The 15103-nt window shown below is 59.4% G+C and overlaps 2 protein-coding genes across 2 annotated transcripts in view; one reads left to right on the top strand and one right to left on the bottom strand.

Moving 5' to 3' along the window:
• SVBP (small vasohibin binding protein) overlaps positions 1 to 14669 on the bottom strand; it is a 30307-nt gene extending 15638 nt beyond the window's left edge. Inside the window, exon 1 of the mRNA XM_057414288.1 lies at positions 14666 to 14669. The gene's annotated coding sequence lies outside the window, so the exon portion shown is untranslated. The remainder of the gene's footprint in view (positions 1 to 14665) is intronic.
• On the top strand, positions 1988 to 14822 carry ZNF362 (zinc finger protein 362; the record flags this gene model as incomplete). Its single annotated transcript, XM_057414280.1, has 9 exons — positions 1988 to 2128; positions 3951 to 4035; positions 9255 to 9318; positions 9452 to 9698; positions 9825 to 10146; positions 10257 to 10481; positions 12671 to 12749; positions 13232 to 13395; positions 14603 to 14822. Coding segments are annotated over exons 1-9 (1416 nt in total), but the record flags the coding sequence as incomplete, so codon positions are not given.
• Positions 14823 to 15103: the final 281 nt, after the last annotated feature.

Genomic DNA, 15103 nt, shown 5'->3' with positions numbered 1-15103 from the left:
GGGTTCGGTCCACCCATCCGGGGCATCCCTCTCCTTCCACCACCTTTTCCTTTGGGAAAACTTGCAATAAATCCCATTTTCCCCTTTCTTTTACCTATTTCCACATTATAAATTCAGACGCGCCGTCATTCCCTGGACCATGGGGAGGAAGGAAGGTGGGGAACCGGATGGAATTTCCCCCCCCCCCCTTTTCCCTCCCCTATGGGCTGTATCCACCTTTGGGGTGAGGCGCTGCGATGGGAACACAGGGATAAACCGATGGATAAATGGAGTTAAATCACAACCAAGGGGCTCCCCGAAGGAGGAGAAAGAGAATGGAGGCCTGAAGGGCTGCTTGGGGGGGGGGGACCCCGAGATGGGAGGTACCAGAGGGTCTATGGGGACCCCCCAAAGGGGTTGGAGGGGCCAAAGATGGGGGGTGACATCCTGAGGGGGGCTGAGGGGACAGGAAGAGATTTGGGGGTGCTGAGAAGAACCAGGGGGTGAGGAGATTGGGGGGCACTGAGGATAATGGGGGGGGGGTGAAGAGACCTGAGGGTGCTGAGGAGGTTATGGGGGGCTGAGAGGAACCAGGGGGAGAACTTGGGGGGCTGAGGGGATCCAGGAGGGCTCAGGTTTGGGGGGGCAGAGGGGAACTGGAACTAGGGGGGGGTTCTGAGGTGGTTATGGGGGGGCTGAAGGGAATCAGGGAGTCCTGAGGATGTTATTATAGGGGGCTGCAGAGATTTGGGGGGGGGGCTCTGAGGATATGGGGGGGACTGGGGGGATCCAGGAGGGCTGAGGAGAGCCAGGGGTCCTGAGGCGGTTATGGGGGTGCTGAAGAGGTTATGGGGGTCCTGAGGATGTTGTAGGGGGCCGCAGAGATTTGGGGAGCTGAGGATATGGAGGGGAACTGGGGGGACCCAGGAGGGCTGTTGGTCCTGAGGTGGTTATGAAGGTCCTGAGGGGGAAATGGGGGTGCTGAGGAGAACCGGTGGGTCCTGAGGTGCTTATGGGGGGGCTGAGACAGTTATGGGGGTGCTGGGAGAGTTACGGGGGTCCTGATGTGGTTATGGGGGTGCTGAGAAAGTTATGGGAGTCCTGATGCAGTTACGGGGGTGCTGAGACAGCTATGGGGGTGCTGGGATAATTATAGGGGTCCTGATGCAGTTATGGGGGTGCTGAGACTGTTATGGGGGTGCTGACGCGGTTATGGGGGTCCTGATGCAGTTATGGGGGTGCTGGGACAGTTATAGGGGTCCTGATGCAGTTATGGGGGTCCCGATACAGTTATGGGGGTGCTGATGCGGTTATGGGGGTGCCGACGTGGTTATGTGGGTTCTGGTGCAGTTATGGGGGTCCTGATGCACTTATGGGGGTCCTGATGCAGTTATGGGGGTCCCGATGCAGTTATGGGGGGGGTGCTGATGCGGTTATGGGGGTGCCAACGCGGTTATGGGGGTCCTGATGCACTTATGTGAGTCTTGATGCAGTTATGTGGGTCCTGATGCAGTTATGGGGGTCCTGATGCACTTATAGGGGTCCTGACGCAGTTATGTGGGTCCTGACGCAGTTATGGGGGTCCTGATGCACTTATAGGGGTCCTGACGCAGTTATGGTGGTCCTGATGCACTTATAGGGGTCCTGACGCGGTTATGTGGGTCCTGACGCAGTTATGGGGGTCCTGATGCACTTATAGGGGTCCTGACGCAGTTATGGGGGTCCTGATGCACTTATGGGGGTCCCGGTGCAGTTATGTGGGTCCCGATGCACTTATGTGGGTCCCGATGCGCTTATGTGGGTCCTGACGCACTTATGTGGGTCCCGGCGCGGTTACGGCGGTGCCAACGCCGCTCTATGCTCCCCATACCCCCCCCCAAGTCACCCCCAGCCCCTCGGTCCCCACCGGCAGCTCCGTTGCGGCTCTCGGGTGCGTGCGTGCGCGATCCCGCACCCGGTGCCCCGCGGCGGAGGGAGAGGAGGGGGGAAAGAAGAGAAGGGAGGGAGAGGGGAGGCGGCGCCGTCCCCGTGTCCGGGTGCGGGGCCGGGGCCGGGGCCGGTGCGGGGCTGGGCGGGGGCAAGGGCGGGGGCGCCGGCGCCCATCTTGCCCGGTGCGGCGGAGCGGCGGACGGCGGCAGCATGGCTGTTGGTATAGGAAGTGTCTCTTTATCCTCACCCCTCCTTCACCTCGTGGGGGGGGGGTTCTGTGTGTGTGTGTGTGTGTGTGTGTTTCTCTATACGCGGACCCCCCCCTCCCCTCCCCCCTCCCCGTTCCCCTCCCCCTTCATTTCATTTCACGTCGCATTTTGGGTCGGTTTCGGGTGTTTTGGAGCTTTGTGTGTGTGTGGGTTCCCCCCCCCCCCCCCCCCGCGGCGCTGCAGAACATGGCGGCGGCCCCGGCCCCGCTCCGTTTCTGCCATTTTTGTTTTCCTTTTGTCTGCGAATTTTAATAAAACCGTCTGAGAATGTGGGAGAGGCGGCGGGGGGGGGGGGGAGGGGAGAAACACCCCCGGCGGGGGGGGGTGGGGGATGGGGGTAGAGCATCCAGGCCGGGCCACCCCCCCCCCCCCCCCCCCCCCCCCTTAAACCCGCTCCATCCCCATCCGTTGATACCTTAAAAATCACCGAAATGCGAGAAAACGCCCAAATCTCCCCTCCCAGGTTGAGGGTTTCAACTCCGCAAAGTTCGCCTTTTTGCACCTCCGCTGCTCTAAAATCGCTGTTATTTCACCCAAATCCCCTCCTTTTTTCCCCCCCTTCATTCGAGGAGGAAGAAGAAGGAAAAGGAGGAGGGAGGAAGGGAAAGGGGGGGGGGGGCAACATCCAGGGAAAATAGGAAAATATCCCGGTTTTGCTGGATTTTCTCCGCTTTTCGCTCCCTCTGGATGGTCTAATGGAAAAGTTAATTGCGGCTGAACGTACCTATTCTTGTGGATGTTGCATGGGTTGGGGGGTGCTGGGTTTTTTTATGGATTTTCATGGATTTTTATGGATTTTTTTATGGGTTCACGGCTTTTTCCTTGCAGGGGGAGGCAGAAGAAGCGCGAGGGGGCTGGGGTTGGTTGTTGTTATCCTTGTTATTAGCGTTATAATCTCGATTTTGGATGGTTTTAACCCCGTTTTTCCTTCCCCCCCCCCCCGCTTTCCGCGTTAACCGGTTTTGTCTCGCTGCCTGGAAGGTTTTAACGGGGAAGAAGGAGAAGGAGAAGGGAACGGGAAGGGGGGGGCTGTGTTTTTACATGGCGTTTTGGCAGGAATGCGGCACAGCCCGAAGCCGAGGACCCAAACCTCGAGCTCCCCCCCCCCCCTCCATCATCCCCTTGTATCTTCACCCGCATCCCATTCCTATCCGTGATCTTCCCCAGGCCACACCGGGGGCCTGGGGGGTGTGGGGAGGTTTTAACCCAGGAATGGGTTCATTTGCTGGCGTTTTGGGTGTTTTTTCCTCTCCTCCAAGGTCGGAGGATGCTCTTTGGGGGGGGGTTATCCCTTCCCGTTGGCCAAACCCATTGGGTTTGTAACCCCGAGGCCTATGGAGATTATGAAGTGATTGTTTTGGGGGGGGGGGGGAAGAAAAAGTTTTGGGGCCCTCCCAGCGTGCAATTTGCCGAGGGGATGGATTTCGATCCCGGTTTTCCAGCCAGCTCCGCATCCCTCATCCTCACACACACAAAAAAACCCAAACCACTGCTTTTTATTATTATTATTATTATTATTCCCTTTTTTTTTTCGTGTGTTTTTCCCCTTTTTCCCCCCCTCTCTATTTCCAGGAAAACCCCCACGTCCCCACGGGTCGGGTAGGTCGGAGCCGCTTCGCTTTTGTTCCTCCTCCTCCTCCTCCTTCTCCTCCTCCTCTTCTTCCTCCTCCTCTTCTTCCTCCGCTGCGGGATCTGGCGCGCCGGGGGCTGTTGGTGGGTTCGGGGTGTGTGAAGTTCTCCTCCCTTGTGTCCCCCCCCCCCAAAACCCCGTAGAGAAACGCCCCACGTGCGGCACCCGGTCTCAGCTAGAGCTGGAGATGGACGCGGATAAGGGCAAGCAACGCCAGTACTCGCAGAGGTGGGCATGTGGCTATGGGGCGATGCTTGGGGTGGGGGGGACACTGGGGGGGGGGGGGGACGGGACGGACGGGGACGGACATGACCCCCATAGACACCCATTTACACCCTGAGTGGGCACGGATGTGGCTCCGTGCCCCCCCCCACACCGTGGCACGGGGGTTAGGTGTGGATGTGTTGATGGAGGAGCAGGGCCGCCCCAAGGGTGGGTTTTGGGGGGGCTCCCCTCTGTGGGTTCGCAGTGCGAGCGGTGGCGGTTTCCGTTGTGCGAGACGGGGATGGATGGGCCTAAAATGTCCCTTTTCTCCCTGAAATCCCCCCCCACACCCCTCCCCTTTACTGTTTTTCCTTTAAAAACTGTGGATTTGGGGCCGGCGGGTGCGATGTCACGACAAGTGCATGTTGGATTCGGTGTCTCCTCGGCGTGACCCCCCTCCCCGTGCCTCTGTTTCCCCACCCATTGGCACCCATGGGTGCTCTCCTGGCTGCTATGGGGGGGGGGGGGCTGGTTGCCCCCCACCCCGCTCTGTCTGGTTTGTGGGTGCTGGCTTTGCCTTTGCTGGTCTGTTTTAGGGGGTCAGGGGGAACACGTTACCCCCTCCCCACCACCGGTGTGTTTTGGGGGGGGGGAGACACGGACAACAACCCCTGTGTTCAGCGTGAGCATCACCCCACAGGCACCAGGGTTCCTTATGGGGTGTCCCCATGTCCCTATGGGTGCCGGGACACACAGGCACTGATTGAACCCCGGCATCGCCTCCTTGGTGTCCCCCCCCTCCTCTCTTTGGTGCTCCCCAGCGCGGCTTTGCCTGGCTCCTCATCCCTGCGCTCCCCCACCTTCCCCATGCAGGCACCCCCATCCCAGGATGGGGTTTTCCTCCGGGCTCATCTGGGGCTGGATTTGGCTGGAAAGCCGCAGGAGAGCCACCAGCGAGCGGCCCTTCGGGGGGCGGAAGCAAGGGGGGGGGGTTTAATTGGTTCCATCTTGGATGAATTCTTCTGGCGCGCGCTCCGTGTGTGTCCCCCCCTTCCCCGAGTGATGGGGGGGGGGGGTTGGGTCTCGCCCGTCGCGTCTGCGGCCTCTGCTTTGGAGGGGGGGGGGGTCATCCCTTTGGGATGGGGGCAGCGTCCCATGGATGGGGCCGGGTGCTGCGGCTCTGGGATGGGGTTTTGGTCGAGGGGCGCTCGCTTTGCCCCTGGAAACCCGCCTGCTCCAAGCAAACCCAGTGGTGTAGGAGGGGTGTAGGAGCGCGTCCTGATGGGGGACGAGAGGGGCTGTGTCCTTATGGATTGGGGGGGAAACCCGAGGCACGGCACGGGGCAAGGCTCAGCCCTTAACCCGGTGGCGGTGGGGACATGGATCTGTCACCATCCCCGCTCTGCCCCATGGCTCTGAGGCTGTGCTTTGGGGGGGGGGGGGGGGCACCCATCGGGGCTCTCACCCGCCGCCGCGCTCCCATCGGCTTCCCTGCGCTCGCCGCTTGGCATGGGGACAAGAGGCTGCGGTCGGGGATGCTGAGGGCTCTGTAAACACGACCCCCCCCTTTCCAGCACCCCCCTGAACCCCGTTTGCCGGTGCTCAGGCCCCGTTTCCCTCGGCGGTGCCGTGAAAAGAAATCTCTTGTTTCTTTTTATTTCAGCGAAGGCGAGACAGAGAGGGCTGCCAAGGTAGAGGCGTTCCCTAGAGAACTGTAGCTTGACTTAGCGGCAGTTGGGTAGGAAGTTGCTGTAGTGAGCTCGTGCCCACCCGTGCCATCATCTACCTCCCATCACTCTGGAGCCTCCTCGACGCGTCTCCCCAGGCAGCTGCGGCCACCTGGCTCCTGAGGCCAGCCTGTGAGTACCAAAACACCGGTGTCGTCCCCCCCCCCCCCTCTTTTAGCATCCCCCCCCCGCCCCCTTCCCCACCTCGCCCCGGCTTTTGGCTCCTCAATGCTCTTCCCACCCCCCCCCCCCCAACTCCACCTCACCCCATAGGAACGTGAGGGTTTGGGGCCTTTTTAGGGTCTCCCGAGGCGCTGCCGCCGTTATCCCGGTCCTCGGATGGGTGCTGAGGGAATCCGGGGTTCAGCCCCTGGCTTTGCGGCTCTCTGCATCCTCCCGCTTCCTCTTCGGTGGCTGCTTCGCCTTCTGCATCCCTCGGGACACCCTCCGGCATCCCCTTGGTCTTGCCCGGGAGATGCTCGGTGCCACTGGAGAGCTGGTACCGGGGGGGGGTACCAAAAACTGGGGTGCAGGGAGAGCCCCAGCCTTGCCCGGCAGAGCCGCGCTGCAGCATCCCCATCCCTCATCATTTCCATTTTAATGGATTTTCTTCCCTTTTTTCCCTCCTTTTGCTGCATGTCAGCTTCCATTTTTCATAGTTAGCTGAGAACATAGGAAAAGGGAGGGTTTATGTATACATATTTCATGTTTATCCTACCTGCTTTCCGCTCCCCCCCACCCAGCCATCCCAGCCAGCCGCTGCACTCCCTCCCAGTGAAGTATTCCAGCATCAAATCGCGACAGGATCAGGGATTTTCTCCTTCTTTTCCTGCTGGTTTTGGCACGCCGGCCGTTCCTTCCCCCGGTCTTCCGGGCAGGTCCAAGCTTTTCCAGTCCCTCCATCATTTATTGACAAGACCTCCCCAGGAGGAGGTCAGGAAGGGGGGGGACACACATGGGATATTTGTGCTTTCCTCCCCCAAAACACCCTTTGGGTCTGGCTCCACAGCAGGCTCCTGGAGTTGGTCACGGTGATTCCTGCTGCATCCCAGGGATGCTTTGGGCACGTTGCATCCTTCTTGGTGCCACCGATGTCTCCGTTGGAGGCATAGGGAGAGAGGGATGGATGGATGGATGGATGGATGGATGGATGGATGGATGGATGGATGGATGGATGGATGGGAAGGACAGGAGGAGGTCGCAGGGTACCTGCTGTGATGGGGAGCAGCTCCCAAACTCCCTTTTCTAATCACAGCTCCTGCTTCCTGTTTTCCCACACCGTGGGGTGCCGCCGGAGCGATGTGGTTTGGACCGGGGTGCCCGGAGCCTGTCCCCAGCATTCCCAGAAGGAGTTTTCCCTTTTGCCACCTCCTCTTTTAGCCTCTTGTGCCGTCACCCCCTCATCCCGGTGCCCCCCGTCCCGTGCTCCGCATCCCGAGCGATCTCATGTTATATATAGGTAGACAGTGGGTGGGCAGCACATGGGTCCATATATAACTATAGGATAGCTGGTGATGGGTGCGTGGGGAAGCGCATTCCCTATCCCAGAGCAGGACTCCCAGCTCTGCTTCCGCAGGGAGGCTGGGGGATACAGTGGATGGAGGGAAAAGAGGCGGAAAACCAGCTTCTATTGCGAGCATCCGGGTCTGGTTTTGCTCCAAAACCCCCAAATTCGGTGCATGGGCAGCCGGGAGGTGCCACCGAGCGGTTTGAGGTGGGAAAGGGGAGGTTTGGCGTTGGGATCTGCTGTGGAGATGGTTCCTGTTCCTCGGTGCTGCCAACGGCCGCCGTTGTGTTGGTTCAGGGCACCCCAAAACGTGCCTGCTCTTGCGCTGCGCCGGATCACCAGGGTTGTGCCCCAAAACTGAGCCCGGAGAGGGCTTCCTATGGGAGCAGGGATGCTCCCGGCTGCAGCGGCACCGTTCGGAGGAGCCCGGGGGCTCTCCCTCCCTCAGTTTCCCCGGCTGCTGGTTCCCTGCCACCAATCCCATCACCCCAAAGGCTTTGGGGATGCGCTGTGCCGGAGGCACCGGTCTGGTTGATGCCAGGATCCTGGTTTATGTTACAGCTCCCGGTGGATGCATTCCACTGGGGTACGCCTGACCCTCGACCACAGGGCACGGCGCGGTGATGCCCGTTCACACCAGTGTCATCTCCCCATCCCCTCCCGCCTGTTTCCTGTTATCCAGTGATGGATTTTGAGTTAATTTCCAGTGAATGTCCCCAAAACGTGGGAAGTGTCTCAATAAACCCTCTGGGCCTGCTGTGCTGTGGTTCTGCTTCGGTTCTGCTATGGTTCTGCCATGGGTCTGTTATGGTTCTGCTATGGTTCTGTTATGGTTTTGCCATGGTTCTGTTATGGCTCTGCCATGGTTCTGCTATGGTTCTGTTGTGGTTCTCCTATGATTCTGCTGTGGTTCTGTTGTGGTACTGCTGTGGCTCTGCCGTGGTTCTGCTGTGGTTCTTTTATGGTTCTGCTATGGCTCTGCCATAGTTCTGCTGTGGTTCTCTATGGTTCTGTTATGGTTCTGCTGTGGTTCTGTTATAGTTCTGCTATGGCTCTGCTGTGGTTCCATTATGGTTCTCCTATGGTTCTGTTACGGTTCTGCTGTGGTTCTGTTATAGTTCTGCTGTGGTACTGCTATGGCTCTGCCATGGTTCTGTTGTGTTTCTGTTATGGTTCTGCTGTGTTTCTGTTATGGTTCTGCTATGGCTCTGCCGTGGTTCCGCTCTGGTTCTCCTATGGTTCTGTTACGGTTCTGCTGTGGTTCTGTTATGGTTCTGCTATGGCTCTGCCGTGGTTCTGCTGTGGTTCTGTTATGGTACTGCTATGGCTCTGACATGGTTCTGCTGTGTTTCTGTTATGGTTCTGCTATGGCTCTGCCATGGTTCTGCTGTTATGGTTCTGCTATGGCTCTGCCATGGTTCTGCTGTGGTTCCGCTCTGGTTCTCCTATGGTTCTGTTACGGTTCTGCTGTGGTACTGCTATGGCTCTGCTGTGGTTCTGTTATGGTTCTGCTGTGTTTCTGTTATGGTACTGCTATGGCTCTGCCATGGTTCTGCTGTGGTTCCGCTCTGGTTCTCTATGGTTCTGCTGAGCTGCTGTGGCCGTCACCGCTCCCTTCACTTGCCGTTATCTCGCTTTGGGTGCTGGGCTCAGCAGGATGCGCCCGGGTTGCTGTGGGTGCCATGCGCCGCCGTCCGCTCGCCCTCTCCCATGGCCCTGTTTCCCCACCCGCCTCTGCTCCCTCCTGGAGGAGCAGCAGGTTCGGGGTTTTCCTCCCACATTCCACCCCCTCCCTTCCCCCTTGCCAAGCGGCATCCCGGGGTCTTCCAGGCAGGAATCCCCTGGATGCTGGGAGGGGGGGGGTTCCCTGCTCCCAGCACCCAAGGGCTCTGTCTTTGGGGGTTGGTGCAGTCCAAGTCCCCCCGGGAAGGGGGCGGGATGGGGGGCAGGAGATGGGGTCCTTGTGGTGCCCGGTGCCATTCCATGACCATTCCCATCTCTCCCTGCAGGATGGCGGAGCCTCGCTTCAACAACCCCTACTTCTGGCCGCCCCCCCCCACCATGCCCAGCCAGGTAGGATCCCCCCCCCCCGCCCTGCATCCCGGGATGGATGCACATGGAAGGGGACATGGGGTGGAGGGGAAAGGCTGGGGGTCCCCTGACCCTGCCCCATGTCTCCCCCCGCCTTCCCCCCCCATGCTTCCAGCTGGACAACCTGGTCCTGATCAACAAGATCAAGGAGCAGTTGATGGCGGAGAAGATCCGGCCCCCGCACTTGCCCCCCACGTCGGTGGCGTCGCAGCAGCCGCTGCTGGTGCCGCCGTCGCCCGCCGACGGCAGCCAGGCCATCATGTCCCTGCCCAAGCTGCAGCAGGTCCCCGGGCTGCACCCGCAGGCCGTGCCCCAGCCCGACGTGGCCCTGCACGCGCGGCCGGCCACCAGCACCGTCACAGGTAAAGCCCGACGGGGGCACCCCCTTCTATTGAGGACCCCGCAGTGAGAGAAGAGCAAAGGGGGGGGACACCCCCATAATGAACACACACACCACACACTGTGTTATCTTTGCCCCCCCCCGCAAGGCTTGGGGCTGGCATCCCGTGCGCCCGCGGTCAGCACGTCGGAATCCAGCACGGGCACCGGCACCACCACGCCATCGACCCCAACGTCCACCAGCCAGAGCCGCCTCATCGCCTCCTCGCCCACCCTAATCTCAGGAATCACCAGCCCCCCCCTCCTCGACTCCATAAAGACAATCCAAGGCCACGGCTTGCTGGGGGCACCCAAGGCCGAGCGGGGCCGGAAGAAGATCAAGGCGGAAAATCCCTCGGGACCGCCGGTGTTGGTGGTGCCCTACCCCATCCTGGCCTCGGGGGAGACCGCCAAAGAGGGGAAGACGTACAGGTAGGCACCCCCCAACCCGCTTGGGGGTTTGGGGGGCCGGTGCGGTGCCCCCGCTCCCTCAGCCCAGCCTGGTCCCTGTGGGGTTCTTGCACACCCCCCCCCCCCTCCAGGTGTAAGGTCTGCCCCTTGACGTTCTTCACCAAGTCGGAGATGCAGATCCACTCCAAGTCGCACACCGAGGCCAAGCCCCACAAGTGCCCCCATTGCTCCAAGTCCTTCGCCAACGCCTCCTACCTGGCCCAGCACCTGCGCATCCACCTGGGCGTCAAACCCTACCACTGCTCCTACTGCGAGAAGTCCTTCCGGCAGCTCTCCCACCTCCAGCAGCACACCCGGTGAGCCCGGCTTCCCTCGGGGGCAGTGGGGGCTCTACCCGGCGTCTCTCATGACACCCTCCTCGTCCTCACTGTGCTCGTTGTCCCCAGCACCTTCGCCATGCCCTCCGTGCTCATCCGTCCCCACCACCTTGGTCATCACCTTCGTTGACCCCACCGTGGACGTCTGTTCCCACCACACCAATCCATCCTCACCACACTCATCCATCCGCACCATGCCTCTGGTCCCCATTGCCCTCATCATCCCCATAATGCTCAACTGCTCCACGACCTTCATTAATCCCACCACGCCAGTCCATCCCCACCATGCTCATCATCCCCATCTTCATCAGTCCCACCATGGACATCTGTTCCCACCACATCAATCCATCCTCAGCACCCCCTCTGCCTTCATCATCCCCACCGCGCTCATCCATTCCCACCCTGCCTCTCGTCCCCATTGCCCTCATCATTCCCATAATGCTCATCTTCTCCACAACCTCCATTAATCCCACCACGCCAGTCCATCCCCACCATGCTCATCATCCCCATCTTCATCAATCCCACCATGCTCATCTCTCCCCACCACACCAATCCACCTTCACCATGCCCATCATTCTGGTACCTTCATCATCCCTACCATCTTCATTTTCCCCACCATGATTATCACCCCCATCACGCTCATCCTCTCCACTCTTCTCATCAAGCCCATCACCTTTTTCATTCCTGCCGTGCTCATCCATCCCCACCACTCTCATGCTCATCATCTCCACCACCTTCATTGACCCCATCACACCAACCCATCCCCACCATGCTTATCATCATTACCATCTTCACTGACCCTGCCATGGTCATCCATCTCCATCACACCAGTCCATCCTTGCCACACTCATCATCTCCTGCATCTTCATCACAGGATCACAGAATGGTTTAGGTTGGAAAGGATCAACCAGTTCCAACCCCCTGCCATGGGCAGGGACACCTTGCATGACTTTCATGGTCTCTAACACCTTCACTGTCCCCACCATGGTAATCATCCCCGCTGCCTTCATCATCCCCATCACGGTCATCATCTCCACTGTCCTCATGGTTCCCATCACCTTCTTCATCCCCACCCTGCTCATCCATTCCCACCATGCCTATTGTCCCCATTGCCCTCATCATCCCCACGACGCTCATCTTCTCCATTGACCTTCCCTGATCCCACCACACCAATCCATCTTCACCATGCTCATCACCTCTTCCAGCGCCTTCATCATCCCACCATGCTCCTCCATCTTCACGGTGCTCATCATCCCTGCCACATTCTTCATCCCTGCTGTGCTCATCCATCCCCACCATGCTCATCATCCCCATCATCTTCATCACTCCCACCGTGCTCATCTCTCCCCACCAATCTGTCTTCACCACCTTCATCATCCCCACCACCTTCATTGTCCCCACCACGCTTATCATCCCCATCACGGTCATCATCTCCACTCTGCTCATTGCCCCCAACACCTTCTTCATCCCTGCCATACTTGTCCATCCCCACCGTGCTCACAGTCCCCACCATGTTCATCATCTCCACCACCTCCACCAACCCCACCATGGTTCTCTGTCCCTACCACACCAATCCATCTTCACCGTGCTCATCCTCCCCACCACGCTTCTCTCTCCCCACCGTGCTTATTGGCCTCACTACCTGTGTCCTCCCCACCATGCTCATCATCTCCAGCACCTTCATCATCCCAACCATGCTCATCCATCCCTACCACATTATTATCTCCATTGCCTTCATCATCCCCACCGTCTTCATTTGCCCCACCATGGCCATCTGTCCCCATTGTGCCAGTCCATCCTCACCACACTCATTGTCTCCTGCACCTTCATCATCCCCATCTGTTCCCACCACCGTATTGTCCCCGCTGTCTTCATCGTCCCCACTACGCTCATGATCTCCAGCACCTTCATCATCCCCACCACGCTCATCCATCTCCACTGTGCTCATTGCCCCCACTGCCTTCTTCATCCCCACCACACTCGTCTCTTCCTCCTTCTCTTATTGTCCCCACTGACTTCCTCATCCCCACTGCACTCCCCATCACCTTCATCCCCTCCAGCCCCACGTCTCCCCCGTGCCCCTTTGTGTTCTTTGCCCCATCACTGGTCCCTGGTGCCACAGCCGTGGGGCATGACCCGATGTGTGTGTGTGTGTGTCCGTCCCACAGCATCCACACGGGCGACAGACCCTACAAGTGCCCGCATCCCGGCTGCGAGAAGGCCTTCACACAGCTCTCCAACCTCCAGGTCAGTGCTGGGGGGGTACCCCAGAATAGGGGGGGTACCCCAGGATGGGGTGGGGTAACCCAGGATCCTGGGGGTACCCCAAGATGCTGGGGGAGTACCCCAGGATGGGGGGGGGTAACCCAGAATAGGGGGGGTACCCCAGGAGGGGGGAAGTACCCCAGGTTAAGGGGGAGTACCCCAGGTTGGGGGGGTACCCCATGATGGGGGTGGTAACCCAGAATAGGGGGGGTACCCCAGGAGGGGGGGGAAGTACCCCAGGATAAGGGGAGGAGTACCCCAGGTTGGGGGGGTACCCCAAAATAGGGGGGGTAACCCAGGATGCTGGGGGGTACCCTAGGATGCTGGGGGGTACTGCAGGAAAGGAGGGGTACCCCAGAAGAGGGGGGGTGGTGGGATTTAGGGGCACCAGAGCCCCCCCCCCCGCTGCGGGGCAGGGGAGGGGGGTCATGGCTGCCGTGACCCCCCCCGGTGCCACTCCGCAGTCCCACCAGCGCCAGCACAACAAGGACAAACCCTACAAGTGCCCCAACTGCTACCGGGCGTACACGGACTCGGCCTCGCTGCAGATCCACCTCTCGGCCCACGCCATCAAACACGCCAAGGCCTATTGCTGCAGCATGTGCGGCCGCGCGTACACCTCGGTACGGTACACCCCCAAAAACACCCGCAAACATCCCCCAAAAACACCCGCAAACATCCCCAAGCCACCCCCAGAACACCCTGAAACACCCCCAAAACATCCTGAAACGCCCCAAAACACCCCCAGAACGCCCTGAAACACCCCCAAAAGACCCTAAAACACCCCCAGAATGCCCTGAAACACTCCCAAAAGACCCCAAAACACCCGCAGAATGCCCTGAAACACCCCAAAAGACCCTAAAACACCCCAGAACGCCCTGAAACACCCCAAAACACCCCCAGAATGCCCTGAAACACCCCAAAAGACCCTAAAACACCCCAGAACGCCCTGAAACACACCCAAAACACCCCCAGAATGCCCTGAAACACCCCAAAACACCCCCAAAACACCCCAGAACGCCCTGAAACACACCAAAACACCCCAAAACACCCCCAGAACGCCCTGAAACACACCCAAAACACCCCCAGAATGCCCTGAAACACTCCCAAAAGACCCTAAAACACCCCAAAACACCCCAGAACGCCCTGAAACACACCCAAAAGACCGTGAAACATCCCAGAATGCCCTGGAACACCCCCAAAAGACCCTGAAACACCCCAAAACACCCCCAGAACGCCCTGAAACACCCCCAGAACATCCTGAAATGCCCCAGAACACCCTCGGAACGCCCTGAAACACCCCCAAAAGACCCTGAAACACCCCCAGAACATCCTGAAACGCCCCAGAACACCCTAAACCACCCTGAAACACCCCCAAAACACTGTTATTGACTACGAACCCCCCCATGAACCCCCCCAAACCCCATTATTGACCATGAAACCTCCCCAACACCCCATTATTGACCATGAAGCCCCCCAACCCCCCCAAAACCCCATTATTGACCATGAAACCCCCCCAAAACCCTATTATTGACCATGAAACCCCCATGAACCCCCATTACTGACCATGAAACCCCATTATTAACCATGAAACCCCCCCAAACCCCCATTATTGACCATGAAACCCCCCATGAAACCCCCCAAAACCCCATTATTGACCATGAAACCCCCCCAAACCCCCATTATTGACCATGAAACCCCCCATGAACCCCCCAAAACCCCATTATTGACCATGAAACCCCCCCAAACCCCCATTATTGACCATGAAACCCCCCCATGAACCCCCCAAACCCCCATTATTGACCATGAAACCCCCATGAACCCCTGGCTGGAAGCCGACAAAGACGCGCCTCAGGAATCCACCGGGCCGTGCGGGTGCGGGGCCGCTCTGCTCGCAACGCCGGGCCCAAACTCCCAACACGCGGCGCAAAGACGCCGTTTGAGCAGCCACACGCCAGCACCGCGTGCAACCAGGGCCACACGCAGACAGGGCATTTCATGTGCGGCTATCCCAGCGCTCCCCAGCACGTGCTAGCAGCTGCTGCGGCAGTGACAGTCAGGAGTCATCAGGGAGCAGCAGCTGCAGCACTGACAGCCAGGAGGCTTTATAGCCATGCCACAGTTCCCTGGCACCAGGCACTGGCACACAGCAATCGGGCCATGCCACAGCTTCCCGCTGTGCTCCCAGTTGAACTGTCACACCCAAACTGCACACGCGGCCCAGAAGACAGCAGGAGAGAAGCCAACCACCAGCACCACGGTGAAAGGAGCACCCAAGCCAGGCAGTGAGGGGCTGCCCCAGTGCTCGCCAGTACGCGAGACCAGGAGCCCCAGAA

The sequence above is a fragment of the Pezoporus wallicus genome, unplaced genomic scaffold (assembly GCF_028554395.1).
Source record: "Pezoporus wallicus isolate ANWC-B61680 ecotype Strahan unplaced genomic scaffold, APGP_CSIRO_Pwel_v1 contig_10704, whole genome shotgun sequence".
Classification (NCBI taxonomy): Eukaryota; Metazoa; Chordata; class Aves; order Psittaciformes; family Psittacidae; genus Pezoporus; species Pezoporus wallicus.
The sequence above is the reverse complement of the archived record's forward strand: the minus strand, read 5'-3'. Positions and strand labels throughout refer to the sequence as shown.